We start from the raw sequence: 15,326 nt of genomic DNA on the forward strand, positions 1-15,326 counted from the left end.
TTTCAACGTCTTGGAGAGAGCCCTCTACTTCAATAAATTCTGTTTATTCTCCTCTTAATTTAACAATTAATTCAGGTACCACTTCTTCTAGTTATTCATTCATACTTTGTCTTTCTTCTGCATCTACAATTTCACTTTTTTGTCGTAAATTTTTCTCTCTCTATTGAGCCTTAAAAATATTTTTTTTTTTTTGTTCTGTCAGGCTGTGCCAACCATTGTTTAGTTATTTTCTTGTTGTTTATTTTATTTGGTTTAGTAACATATGCCACACAAGCTCATTTTTGGCATATGGAGCTGTTTTATTGTACTTATGTAAATGTACATTTTCGAAATAAATAAATCTTGAAATCTTGAATCTTGTATACCATCTTTTATTTCGAGACTCTCCGTTGACGCTCTATTTTTGACAGGAGCGTCAATTTGAATTTTGTGCTGCTTGGCGGGAGCTGCGGCTCAACGTTGACATCAAGTCCCGAACCGCGTCATCCATCGGTAATCTTTTAGTTAGCGGCTTCCGTGGACTTCTTTGAACACGTAAGTTTACTTTGATATTTTCCCAATTTATCCATAAATAATTTCGTAATCCGTGCATTTCAAACCTATTTTCTCTAATTTTAACGTTCTGCAATTTCAGGTGTTGTGATTCCAGCTCATTACCATCATGTCCGACGTAGAAACGTAAGTATTATTTTCAATGTTTTCGACATGGTTTGCCATGCCCTATTCTCCTATTAGTTATTCAACCGTGCCTTATCTCCAAATTTTGGCCCCCCTATCTTTTCCTTGAGAGACAATATCCCTGATTATGATTTCGAAATTTTCGATAAATTTCCTCTTTACATTGGTAACTATTACAAATTCCATCTTTACTCCCGGGGATGTACATAACCTCTAAACAACACACCATTTTTGTGTCACCTGTGAAATTAATTTCAACCGATCTTTCAAGGCGTACATTTATTGAAGGATCCAACAATAAATGCTATCTTTCTTCCTTACATGAACTCCTTGAGGTCTATATCTCAATGTTTATGCGCTTTCATGTAGTGTCAACATACTCCACTGCTGTGATAAGCAAGAATCGCCGTTCTCTATTCCACGGTTTACTTAATTTCTCGGGCATATCTTTCTGTGAAATGTCAAGTTTCTTACCCATGTAGTTCACTATTTAGGGATACAAATTATCGAGTATGAAGTACTTCCTCCAAGAAAGTGAACCATGGGTTCATGGGTACATGCCACAGCCTTTTTTGTGGAATTGAGATGGGGAGGAACATAGACTGATTAAGTGACTACGCCATCTGATATAATATGAAACTCCTGGTTCAAACCCAAATAAACTAATATCACCTCGCACTCAAATTCTTCTAGAGACAATTGTGTTAAATTGTTAGTATTTAGCCCTTACTTAAGTGGTCATAAATCATTCAAGGACTCATTGAACCTAAGAAATTTTGATTGTATAAAATACTGAGAGGCATTTCACCACCATGGCGCATTAGGCACGAATCAGAATCAAGGTTATCTGTTTGTTTACATTTGAACCATGACGTAGCCACTGAATCAGTTGATGGGAGTGTTGCTTACGACACATGCTATTTTAGCCAAATGACTTTCCACTCTAATTATTTTGCAGTCCTAATCTTGGGAGTTGAAAAATGCATTATTTGTGGTACCCGCTCCTTGATGCTATATAGATAAATATATCAATGGACTCGGCTGGATTTTGTATATTTTCAGTGAAGTTCCCAAATCATGTATCTTGTGTGCGGTGTTTTAAAATCTCCCCTTCCATTACATCTTTATTCAAAGAACAAATCAGCATTATTCCTTGAATATTCTCAGAAATTCCTGTGCATTAAGAAGAGGAATGGTGGAAGTTTTCAAGCATTAACGTTGAGTTGTTCTCCATTTCTAAAATAAAGTAAGACAAGAAGTCTGCAACATAGCCCATGGAGATACATTACTTCGGAGTTTTAATGTTAGTATGCCTTGAAGTATAAGAAGATTGGAGATGAAACTTTAAAACAGAACTGTAGCACTCTTATCCGAGGTGCAACTGAAATCTGTCTGTTTGAACTGTCACTGCTTGAACTGGGATAAAAGTACGTTTTGCCTTAGTTATGGTAGGGTATGATGAGGTACAATCACCTGAATCACCATCATTCCTTTTGTTTGATTCATTTGACGATGTAAGTCTCCAAAGTTAGGATAATCTCAGTAGTATCTCTGTATTGGCTCCATTATGCAGCTGAAATGAAGTCAATAACTTCTTGTTTCTATGTTAGAATTCACTTTTTTCTTTTATCAATATCAGAGGTAATTATTTCAGAGCACACTTTTTAACATTAAATCACCAGCTCATTCTTAGCTTTCTCTGGATTTTCTTTTGTATTGTCTCATTTTGACTTAGTCAAAAAATTCAAGTAACCAGTTACTCCTTACTTACCACAGTTACAACTTTCACACTATAGTGATAGTTTTCTCCAATGTTGAGCTTGTTTTTTTGTACTACTGTTTTTGACTTAGATTTAGAAATAATTAAAGTTCCCTCTATTTCCCTCTAGTGATGATGTTGGCACTGACGAAGGACAGAAGGACATCTTCACCTCATTGAAGGAAGTTTTAAAGAACGCTTTAATCGCAGATGGAGTTGCAAATGGACTTCACGAAGCCGCCAAAGCCCTAGACAGGTATATTTCTTCAGTATTCTTAAAACTGGAGAAAGGAAAGTATGGGCAAGTGTCATATCAGAAAATGTCACCATTTAACAGTATGTGGTAACCAATGTATCAACTGATAATTGACGTATTCAGGTCGAAGTGACATTTTTCTATTCTTTTCTTCCACAAGTACCTAAAAGATCCTCTCAGTCAAACTTCAAACCCAAAGCAAGTCTTTTCTGAATGAGTATTATTTAGTCAACATTTTCTCTCATTAACATACAAAATGTCAAAATTAGTAGGATTTTATTCTGAAATGGAAGAAGCTGCATCCGCTCATCAGCAGTACAATACTTTAGTTTACCTCATGAAGAGGAAGAGGCGATGGCGGGATGTAGTGAGCAGCTCAGATTTTTGTTTGAGGTTTGCAAATGTAGTCAAACTATAGCCACAGCCAAACCAGTTTGAAGGAAGGAAAGAACATCAATGGCAGTTCTTGAAAAACTCTGATGGCGTTTTATTTATTGCAAGGAAATTTAATTTGAATGCCTCATCGTGATTTTAGGAGATAGTTTTAGGGTAGGAGATGAATAGTCACAAAAACTCAATTAGAAAGTATTGTTCAATTTTCCTTCTACAAATGGGAACTTGAGAAGAGATCATGAGCATCGCAATCACAGGAATGCATTTTTGACCTAGGTCTCAATATGTAAAAAATTGTCTTCCTAGATTCGCAAATAACATTTTGTAAGTATCACCAAGACGTAAGTCTGAAATTCAATTGACACTATGTATTAGCTGTTGCTTTTAACCAATGTTAGAATTGGAACTTAGTTTTATCAACGAATTTTGTTAGAATATAGAATCATTTTTCTAAACACAGTTTGGTAGTCCTCTTGCACTAGATTATATAATGATAAACGTTTAGATTTAATTTAGTTTTTGATAATTTTTTCCTCCTCTCCCCCCCCCCCCTTTTTCTTGCAAGGCTCACTTGATTTTTATATTTGCTTTCTTATGTCTTTAGTCGCAGGGCAAGATGCTGTGTTCTGGCTGAGAATTGTGATGAGCCAGCTTATAAGAAATTAGTCCAAGCTTTATGCAATGAGCATGGAATCCCCCTCATCAAAGTAGATGACAACAAAAAGCTAGGCGAATGGGCAGGACTTTGCAAAATTGACAGCACAGGGAAAGCAAGAAAAGTTGTAGGATGCTCTTGCGTAGTCATCACGGTGAGTTTGCCTGTAATCACAATACTACTTTTATTTTGACTGCGTTCAGCAAAAAGGAACCAAGTCAATTTTTGGGTAATTCCAATACACGGTTAATTCAAACGGGCCCAGTACTCCTAATTTTTTGTTAAAAGCATTTCATCCAGAAACAGGTCTTTCATTTTGAAATTTGGTTTGCTTTGAAGGTTTTGCAACTCATAGAAAAAAGGAAGTATGTGGGAGTTCAATTGCTCCGCTTTTGGCAGAATTCAGATATCCCTACCACTAAATCCTCACTAGAAACTTCACTGAATTCTTTGGCAACATAGTCCCAGCAGCATCCAAAATCGAAGTCACAGAAAGGAACCATGAGCTCTTGGTTCGTTTCTGTAAAGAGCCGTATGCAAAAACGACATTTTTCGCCCCCCCTCTAAAACTTATTCAATCTTCGTCTATCAGTTACTAATACTGGAGCGCTTCTTTCCCCAAATTTTCAGACCCCCAAAAAATTTAAGGGGGGCGCTAGGGGGGGTGGAAGTCAAAACCTGTGACCCTCGATATCTTTCGAACGAAACAAGATATTGAGGCCCGGTTTGGACAAAAAATCGTCTAAAATTGCATACTTTAAGATTCTAAAGGTCAAAATCCCAAAATTAAATTTTAACTTAACTCATGTGCTTTTTTTCAGTTTTTGAGGAAAAACAATTTCTTTTAAACAGATTAAACTGAAATTTCACATTTTTTGATTTGAACCAAAACCAGTTTTTTAAATTGTTCGTCTTTTTCCGCATCCAACGAGTGGTCGTATAAGCTGGGGAACCGAACGGTTCCGGAGTTATGATCGATTGAAGTTTCCGCTCAACGCGCGCCGACCGATTTTCGCGCGCAAAAAAGTCGGATTTGACTGTTATTAAATCAGATTTAATGTTCAAACTGAGCAAAATGCATTATTAGGGACTCCTGAGGGTCGCTGAGTCCAGAAATGACGGATACTTCCAAAAAATTCACGTTTTTAAAATTACAGCTCCGTACAGGACCACTGAGCGGCCGGTCGGCGCTCAGTGGGCCTCTAAAATAGCGCTACGGAGCTGTAATTTTAAAAACGTGCATTTTTTGGAAGTATCTGTCATTTCTGGACTCAGCGACCCTCAAGAGTCCCTAATAATGCATTTTGCTCAGTTTGAACATTAAATCTGATTTAATAACAGTCAAATCCGACTTTTTTGCGCGCGAAAATCGGTCGGCGCGCGTTGAGCGGAAACTTCAATCGATCATAACTCCGGAACCGTTCGGTTCCCCAGCTTATACGACCACTCGTTGGATGCGGAAAAAGACGAACAATTTAAAAAACTGGTTTTGGTTCAAATCAAAAAATGTGAAATTTCAGTTTAATCTGTTTAAAAGAAATTGTTTTTCCTCAAAAACTGAAAAAAAGCACATGAGTTAAGTTAAAATTTAATTTTGGGATTTTGACCTCTAGAATCTTAAAGTATGCAATTTTAGACGATTTTTTTGTCCAAACCGGGCCTCAATATCTTGTTTCGTTCGAAAGATATCGAGGGTCACAGGTTTTGACTTCCACCCCCCCTAGCGCCCCCCCAAAATTTTTTGAGGGTCTGAAAATTTGGGGAAAGAAGCGCTCCAGTATTAGTAACTGATAGACGAAGATTGAATAAGTTTTAGAGGGGGGGCGAAAAATGTTGTTTTTGCATACGGCTCTTTGTCTGCCGGCTTGACAAAATCCGTCACAGAATCAATTAGGTTTCGCCCATTATGAAATACATAGCAACACAAAACCAGTGCAGTTATATACAAGCAGGCGAAGCATTGATTTCAATTATCTCATTGTATAAAATCCTGTTTAAGAGCATTAGCTGGAGAAAGTTCAGTTTTTAGAAGTTCCCAACGGATTTTGAAAGCAGTAGCACCAAGCCTTTCACTCCAATTTTCTTTAAGTCAGCGCAAAATGATTTGGTTCCTTCCTGCTAAATTTGGTCCATTGTAAGGTCTCTGTGGTTGTATGTCTAATATTCAAGGAAATGTTGAAGCAGGATACTTTAATTGGGTTTCAGTCAAACAACAAAATTGGATATTAGAGCTCCTAGAAGATAATTGTACTTTTCAGATTTTCATGGAGCAAATAGCAAAATGAGCTATGATTGACAATGAAAACCCTTTTTTCCCATCCTTTCTGTGGACTGATATCAATTTTTAGTATTCTGTTTTGTCGTACAAGGTGTGACTTAATTCATACTTTTACATCGGTGGTAATGCGTTTGCTGGAGCAGCAGCATTTCCAAGTTGCAGACCTCCGGGTCATTAAGTTAATGAAGAAATGATTGTATTGATGTGGAAGTACCTTCAAATTTTTTTTAAAAATGTGTCATCTCATGAGCCCTTGTTGAGCCATCACATCTTAAAATAGTTTGAGAGCGCATTGTTGCCAGTCTTATGATTTAAAACTTCAGAAAATTTGCCACATGACATTGCATTTTCAACTTCTGAGATTTTATGGGGTTCAGAATCAGTCATTCTGATCTATCCCATAAGTAACACGTTGTGTTACCTTGCTGGATGGTCTATACCATACTTTATACATCGTTTCACCGTGCTGTATTGAATGTATGTGATCATAAGCCTATGTTCAATTGGTTCCTCTTCGGTTTTCCATAACAACGGTAAGTTCCTTTTTCACCCAGGGACTTACCTTTAAATCGTTTGCGGTAAGATGCAACGTGGCAAATTTTAATGTGTATCTACATACACATTCACAAGGTGAGCAGTGTGCAAAGTTAAGAAGAAATTTGTGCAGACCATTCTCTTCATCACCCCTCGTACACTTTTGTTTACCTAATTGCGTATGTACCCAATAAATACCTGCATATTTACCTGCATTTATAAATCCTTGGATTTTTAGCAATGCTGTCAACAAAGACTGTCAGAGAGACTAAGTACTACTGTGAGTTAGCCTGGCTATTTCATTTGAATTCTCACAAATTATCACTCAGTATTCTGCTCAAGTATATCTGATTAATTGGACAAGGGAATTACTTCTTGAGGATGCCAAGGCTCTATGTATAACCACAGTATAAGCATTCTTTGTATTGTATCTTGTCATCAACTAATGAGTGATCAATATCATCTGAATGAAAGTAGTTTGAACTGTTTCAAACTGGTTAAATAAGATCAAAAACCGGAAACAGTCAATATTGTTTCTGGAAGTTAGGCAGTAAAAGATCTTTCCTGAAAAGATCACTACAGCAAAAATTAGAAAGTCCCTTTTAAGCTAATGTGCAGTATTTATTAGGAATTTCTTTTTTCTTAGTTCCAATTCATAAGCGAGGGTTGCTAAAGTTTGACTTTTTTCTAACTATTTCCAGGATTACGGAGAAGAAAGTCCTGCATTAGACCACCTCAGAGAATTCATCAAAGTTAGTGGAGAATAAATGTTTTTAATGTTTAACTTAAAATAATTTTTTTTTTTTTTTTAATAAATTTTTATTTAAAAAATTGGAACTTTCTGGTTTTTGTTTGTGCCAAATCCTGTTGCTAATTTATCAATTAATTAATTTGAAATTTCAAGGAAAAGATTTTTCTCTAAATTGAGTCCTGCATTTTGAGCCTTCTCAAACAGATATGTTGCTCGCACAAGACACATTCAAGTGAATTAACTCTCCATGGCTAAAAGTGCCCACAAATCACTGTGCGCACCGTATATGAGTCTGAAATCCTCTCTCTTATCATGCAATTTGTATAAATTGTTGGCGGGCAGTTTTTCTTAGTTGCCAGCGACCAGATTTGCCCGTAAAGAGACACAAGAAAATTTAACCTGAAAAGAAATAACCCTGCAAACTTCTCTCTGAATGTCATTTCAATTGTTCTCAGAGTTTGTTTCCTCCTTATTTCTTAGTGTTGTAGAAATAAAATGTGGTAATTAGGTATGACTGCACATGAAGAAGAAAGATTGTAATAGCGTACATTATTGTCAGATTAGATTTTCTTGCGTCTTTCATTGAGTAGAACTGACCCATGGTTATACAGAAAATCTATCCTCAGACGAAGGAATTTTACAAAAATGTGTTACGAACTAAGCAGATGGCTCCCGAAAGAGTATTTTCATGTCTTTTCTATGTGCCTATTGTGATTTTTGTGTAATTTTACCTTAAGTCTGCTCACTTGGCAGTATCTGTTGCCTGCAGCCAATTGAATTAAGCATCGTATGCCCTGCAGCAAACCTGTAGTATTTGACGGCTATTGTCAATCATTTTTACTTTCTTGCTCCCCCAGGGTAGAGGAAGTATTTTCATCCTCGAAGAAAAAAAGAAAAAAAAAGTTGAATTTTTTTTTCATGTGGCAGCTTCTATTTTAGCAGAAAGCACGAATAGTTGCACACAGGCATAGGATATTAGTACCTTCTGTTCTTCAGTTTTGATACTGCAATGTGCTGAGTACGATTTGCCCATATCTATTTCCTGTATAAGGAGACGACTTAAATAAATTTAAAAAAAAAAAAAAGACTTATGGAGCAACTATTCATGCCTGAGAGCTGTCCTCTACTTGTGTAATTGAAGAATTTAAGGCACTTTGTCATTTTTGATCCTCGCAGTAAAACACGATGAAATTAGCCTTCCAGAGTGGTTGGACATAAAATTTTCGACTAAAACTGCAAATTTAGATGTTACTTTCTTCACACTATAAATTTATCAGGGTGCTCTCAAGAAAATTTGACAAGAAAATCAATGAAACCTCCACGCTCTGTATTAACATCATATGAGTTTTTAACATGTCCACATTTTGCAAGACTCCTCTCATGACTTGCTCCACTGAGCGCCGGTGAGGCGGTTAGTGTCTGAAGTCCAAACACCTTCACTTTCGTGCGTATGTAACACGGACATCCATGAACCCCAAATAGTTGCATACAGGCGTTGTAAAGGAATTCGTCCGGTATCCATCGTATGCCACACTTTTCTTACACCTTATCTTAATTCCAGTGTTGTGTATTGTACCGATAAAGTAGACCATTACTGACTTTTATCGCAACATTCACTTTTCCAAAAAATGCACTACTCAAATGTCTCACACCGTAGCCAGCCTTCGCAACAATGTAGCTGCTTAATGCGAATCTCAAATGCGGTGTTTCAAAATCTCTGCCTCTTTTTTACTTTCAAAAGAAGACCATACCAATAGCTTGACTTGAAATTTTCACGTGGAGAAAAAAATTCACCGAAGTTTCAAAAATATGACGAGTAGTTTTCAGTGTTGAAAATAAAGTATGTCTGAAAATTTGCAATGCCACAAAACGCTGTACGCGTTTCTGGTGTTTCACCATCGGTATATCGATGGCAAAAGTGTGACACCACGTATCTCCATTTCGGTATTTCAAAATCTCCGCACCCAGTTTGTTATTTTGAAGAGGAACGAGTTAATTTTATGGCTCGAAATTTTGTACAGAATTCCTACCAACAGAACTGAAAAAGCAAAGAAGTTGTTAAGATTTCACGCCGACTAGTTTCCTAAGGAAAATACGAAGTGGATATGATCGGAAATCTACAATGTCGCAAACGGATGTACGTGGTATCGCACTTTCGCTCTCGATATCCTGCTCCACAACCTTTGATTGAGTTCATAATACTGCCGTGCTAAGGAAAAATGCCGTATGAACCTCCAGGCGCTGCCAAATTTTCTTCGATAAGACACGAATTCCCTGGTAAACTTATGAATATTTTTCTCTCAATTTTTTAAAGAATTTTGTTCGTATTTTGTTCTGAAGCTCCTTAAAATTTCAATCAAGGAAAAATATTTATAACTTTCCTCAAAATAAACATTTCATCAAAGGAAATTCGGCAACTCTCGAATGCTCATACGGCGTTTTTCCTTAGCACGACAGAATAGATAGGTAACGCGTGAATCTATCGGTGGTCATCGTCAACTCAAGGTTCGCCTTCAGTTTCGCCTCATAGGCAACAAACATACCAGTAAGCGTGGATTGATATCGATGTCAAAACAGGCTCCATTAACTTTGATAAAGTGGACTAAGAATGCATGGCAAATATCGTCAACCCAAGGATCGCCTTCAACTCACGTATCCTATCCAACGATGTATCACAGGGGCAGGGCCGGATTAAGGGGGTGGCCACATGGGCCGCGGCCCATGGCGGCAAAATTAGGGGGCGGCAAATTTTGCAATTTTTTTTAAATGCAGGTACAAAATATCGGATTCAGAAAAAAAATTGCAAATAAGAAAAGGTGACAAAATCTCTCATTTCCTCTGAGTTCATTAATTTCCAATTTTGTCGTATTTCGGTGATGCAAAAGACTGCGCACCTTTAATTAGTTGAGTCAAGAGAGAAACCAAACACGTAATTTGGCCTGGAGCAGCGCGGCGCAAAGAGAAATGATGAAAAGGACTTGAGATGAAAAGGAGAAGCCCTCGACGCGGCGGTCGGCATGTAACACATATTAGCGCCTACGAGACTGCATGAATACTTCACGCATTGCGTCAAATACAGCACGGTCAACAGCGGTCGGCGCGGCGTGAAACGCACAGTGCCTACAAGACTACATGAATACTTCACGCATTGCGCCAAACACAGTGTGGTCAGCACGGCACGGTGGCGGAAGTTAAAATTATTAAACCACATTTATGTTTCTTCTTTCTTAATTTTTTAGTTCATTTCTCACAAATAAAAGGCCCTATCCCCACAGAGATAGGTTTACGGAAGTGAACTTTCGCGCGAAGTTCCGTGAACTTTTGCTAGTAGTGTTGACAGGGCTTACGCAAAAAATGTGTCCAACACGAGTGAACGCGTCTTATGCACCCTTCTCCCTCCGGTACGTTCACTTGATGGTTTTTATTGATGTTTCAAAATGAATGAGAGGAGGGCGGCAAAATACAGGCGGCCCATGGGCGGCAAGTAGGTAAATCCGGCCATGCACAGGGGTTTACATTTGGAAAAAACAAATGGTTAGAGGGTGGGGCTGAACATTTTAACGACAATGAACGACGGTTTTCTTTAAGATAGCATCAAAGTTTCATTCCTCCATCCTTAACCGTTCAAAATTCAAGGGGATCGAGAGGAGGTCATTCTGTACACCCTTAAGTACACAGTTAAGTTTAAGTACACAGTCTTTAAGGTCATTAAGTAGGGTGCATTCGATGGTTGAAGTGCGAAACCACGTATCTCCGATTGCGACAACGCAGACTTCCTATTATACTTGATTTTTTCTTTGGAAAACCAGTCAACGTATTTTCTTGAAAACTGTTTGAAGTTTTCTTCTCTGAAAGCCGAGTAGGTACAGCGTGTAAATTTCAAGCTATGACATTGACTGGTTTTTTCTCTTAAAAAGAAGTGAGGTGGGAGTGTACATTTTGAAACCCCGTGATGAAGATCGTGGTTTCGAACTTACCCATCGAATTGCTTTAATTTCCGGAAAGAGCGCTCCTAATATTTACAGTTGTGACACCTCGGAATTACAGTGAAAAGCTCGCCAAGTCGGATTGTGTACGGACCGAAGAAAATGCGACTTCAGCGGCAACTCTCCTTAACCGACTTTATGGACGTTTCTAGGGACCGAAAAAAAATTCGACTTGATCGGCATTTCATCTTAACCGTAGTGCGACTTAGCGAGATTTTACTGTATTAGGAATTCTAAAGTATGGGAAAAAACTGGTCCAGATCGGAAAGGGAAACAATCATTGACCGCAGTAAAGTAAAAAAAAAAAAAAAAAAAAAAAATTGGACGGCCTTCCATGGTTCCTCTTAAAATATCGTCAGAACCTGTAACGTGTGATTAATGGCGGAAAGCCGCCACGCGCAGGTGCCCAGGTCAGTGGCACGGGTTCTTCGGATCCCCGCCGGATCATTCCGCGACTGTGGGCAATTTCTTGAGGAAAATTTCAATGTTTCTGTAAATATGACGGACGGTTATTATTGGCGGGAAACGATGCGCGGTGAATGATGAAAAACGTCCCAAGGTAAACGCGTCTCGCGGAGTGCGAGCCACGCGCTTCAGACGTTTTCTCGCATCGCAAAGGGTGTTTTCGTCCGTCAAGTACCTGCTGTTACCGTTAGCCGAAAGCTTTTACTGCCGTGCTGAGGAAAAACGCCGTATGAACCTAGAGGCGTTGCCAAATTTCCTTTGATAAAACACGAATTTCGTAGTAAAATTGTGAATATTTTCCCCCAAAATTTGCAGACAATTTTGTACGCAATTTATTCTAAAATGTCTGAAAATTTCAAAGAAAAATGTGCATGAATGTCGTCCAAAATACATGTTTTATCTAGGGGTATTAGGCAACTCTCGAATGTTCATACGGCGTCCTTCCTTAGCACGGTTGTTTAGCTCTGGTTTGCCTGGCTATCTATGGGTGTCTCCGGAGTTGTTGCATTTTGGATTGAGCCAGGCCGGGTCCTGTTTGGTGCTGGGCTAATTCATCAGTTTTTCCCGGAATGCTCTTGCATCAGAATGTAGAAGGAAAACTGGACCGGATTCATCAGGAACGCGTCAAGTTTAAACCGAGAAAAGAGGTATAAAGTTCTGCAGGGTGCGTCCCAGGATTAAGTACGAATATTGAAGAAGTCGAATCTTAGGGTCATAAAAAGACGTTTTATGGTATAACTTTTTTTTCCCAACAATGCTTTCTCTGAGGGCCACGGCCCCCAAAGTTGGAGAAAAAAATCGTCTATTTAGCGCTGTGACAATGTTTATCAACCAATGTTAATGAAAAGTCGACACTGGGGGTGGTTCTCAGCGCTCCCTTTTCATTTTTGACCTCCAGGAAAGGGAAAACTCATTTTGAGGGGGATTTTAGGGGGTATCGAACCTGAAAGTGCCCGAAATTAACGTTTCTATATAGCCACAAAAATTGATTTTTGACGGCACCACTAGATTCAGTGTTGATAAGTATTGGGAATTGTTATTTGCGTTTTTCGCTATGACTCATCGTTTTCGAAGAAATTTTATTTTACAGTGATACATTAAAATTTAACAGTGGTTCTCTTATTGTTGTCATAGAGGTACGATGCATGTTACGAGAGGTGAAACTCGCCCACAAAATGCATTATCTTGCTAACTCTCACGAAGAAATGGGCTATACTTTGCCATAAGAAACTACAATTTCTGGCTCATTTAAAAAAAAAAAAAAAAACGCGTATGTGCCAATAGTTTCCCCCGTGCAGATGCGTGTTTTTAAGTATGAGCCAGAAATTGCAGTTCCTCACTGCAAAATTCAGTGCAAATTAGATTTAAGGGGGGGGGGGGGGGGACTATCAATCCAGGTATCTTCCTTGACCCTCCATTTAATAGTTATGTACGAGAAATAATTTCGTGACACTTTTGCCATCATTAGAATTTTATTTTACCGCGAGAACAGCTCAAAATTGCTCTTGGAACGGTCCAATTTCAAGAAATTGTCTTTGCAGATCCTTTGGACCTCTCGGCGCGGTGCCATGGGAGGAAAGTGCCTTCAGACTTTCCCGTGGGATGTGTTTTTCTGTGTCTCCCTAGACCCCTGGATCAGGTCTCTTTCTGCCCCCCCCCCCCCCCCCCCCCGCTTAAAGGATCAAACCGAATATAAAAAAATTGATATTTTACTCTTAACTCAGAAGAAAAATCTAGTTTGTCCTAAGAAAAGAGAGGCAATTATTTGATCTAATGCATTGATGAGATCGAGTTGAATCAGTCTTAACGCCTCGCGTGGCAACACGACATGATAATGACCTTACTCAGACACATCGGAAGAGTTGGAAGTTCCTGGACAAGTCTCTTTCTCTTATAACTCTCACAAATGCATTACCTGGTCGCGTACTGGCACTGGGGCTTGTCTCGTCATTTGAACGCTTGACAAAGCACTTCACCTACCTTAGCTGACGTTGGCTGATGGCGTACCCATGTTCAATGAAACCTCAACCAGTTTCTTTTAGTTAAATCGTTTATAGTTTACTTTTCAACTTAGAGCCAGGACTTAGAAACTCCGTTTTACTCCTTTGTTTGAAGGCTACATTGACGGCGAAACTGCGATTGTCTATCGCTTTGTCTATCAATTTCAACCATCAGCCCCCAGAAGTGCAGAATTCTACATTTAAGAAATTGGTCTCACGGTGCGATGCTTTCTGCCCCTTGCGCAAATCTCAATAATATCAACAGATGGCTAAATACGTACCGAACATTTATAACTGAAATTATTCAGGAATATTTTGCCGAAAAATATTCGAATAATGTCGGGGAGGCATCTCAGCCCGTCGATTATTTCTTATTCCTTGATTGCTCCATCGCGTGCACAGGAGCCGTGGGGAATTTCCGAATCCATCCATAAGCAGGAAACCACCGCACCTGTGGTTCTGCCATGAGGATAAACAAAGCTCTTGAGCCGGCCCCGCCATAAATGAATTAGTCAGAAATTACCGCGCTTTTAATGATACAGTCATGAATTATTCCATGGTGTTCTTCAAGCATTGCGTATCATCGTGACACTCTCGAGTGTGAAAACGTCCAATCTTCATCAAATTTTGCAGAACTGCAGTAGTTCGTTTTGCCGCTCAATAAATAAGCGGACCTCAGACACTTCTAACGGGGAGGGGGTCCTTTCCAAAAATTGTCGAAACTTTCAAACATCTAATATACAATTTGAGTCAATACAAGCGTCCCTCCCTCTTCCCTTCTTTCATCCTTTTTTTTCAGGCGAACGGGGAGGGACCACCCCCCCCCCCCCGGATCCACTTATTCAAAATGTTGATTCGAGGTTCAACCTGTGGCAATCTTTTTTTATGTATATTTAGTGGTTATTTTGCTAGTTTAGGTACTGTCTGTGCATCGATCTTGTTTTGAAATAATCCTCAAGTCTGGGTGGGGGCCGTATAAGTTGACTTTGAGAAGAAAGAAAATTACAAACCGAACCAACAGGAAAAATCCAAAATATACATTTTCCTCCCTCAAAGCCTCTCGGGGAAACCCAAAAAACAGTACTTATTTGAAAGTAAATTAGGAGTGACTTGAGCGCACTGTTGAAAATAAGATTTCGGAAGTCACTGATAGAGCTTCAAACTTGCCACAATTTTTATTACCATTGAAAAATGGAAACGTGTTTGTGAGACCATAGAGTAGCACTACCGCAGGATAAAACACAGACGTGTGTAGACAAGCCGTCTGAGGGTGCCGCATCCGATTTTTCCTTGATTTTTACCCCACTTCTTTCGCAGAAAACAATTACACTAACGAACATGCTGCACTGCGTTCTGATAAGAAAAATGTTGTAATTTATGAGAGGCAATGTTTTCTGTGGAAAGGTGCGCCAACACAATGTACGACAAGTACATATAAAAGCGGATTTACGACGATCTTATTTTATTGTTCTAAATTTGAACTCGCACTCGTTAAGGAAAGAGGGAAAGAAAATCGCCATAAATTTTCATAATGAAGTTGCACGGTTTTTCACAGCGGGTAATGAAATGTT

The 15,326-nt window shown here is 38.8% G+C and overlaps 1 protein-coding gene across 1 annotated transcript; it reads left to right on the top strand.

Moving 5' to 3' along the window:
- Positions 1 to 423: 423 nt before the first annotated feature.
- Positions 424 to 7,390, top strand: RpS12 (ribosomal protein S12). The gene is made up of 5 exons (XM_019061462.2): positions 424 to 534; positions 635 to 678; positions 2,568 to 2,693; positions 3,691 to 3,895; positions 7,255 to 7,390. The coding sequence occupies exons 2-5, from the start codon at positions 662 to 664 to the stop codon at positions 7,318 to 7,320; spliced, it is 414 nt and encodes a 137-aa protein (XP_018917007.1). The 5' UTR covers positions 424 to 534; positions 635 to 661; the 3' UTR covers positions 7,321 to 7,390.
- The last annotated feature ends 7,936 nt before the right edge of the window (positions 7,391 to 15,326 follow it).

The sequence above is a fragment of the Bemisia tabaci genome, chromosome 1, assembly GCF_918797505.1.
Source record: "Bemisia tabaci chromosome 1, PGI_BMITA_v3".
Lineage (NCBI taxonomy): Eukaryota > Metazoa > Arthropoda > Insecta > Hemiptera > Aleyrodidae > Bemisia > Bemisia tabaci.

Excerpts from the sequence above, each read along its gene's own strand:
- RpS12 (XM_019061462.2), top strand. Across the intron at positions 2,694-3,690 it reads GCCGCCAAAGCCCTAGACAG|TCGCAGGGCAAGATGCTGTG; the intron begins GTATATTTCTTC and ends TTATGTCTTTAG. Across the intron at positions 3,896-7,254 it reads GCTCTTGCGTAGTCATCACG|GATTACGGAGAAGAAAGTCC; the intron begins GTGAGTTTGCCT and ends AACTATTTCCAG.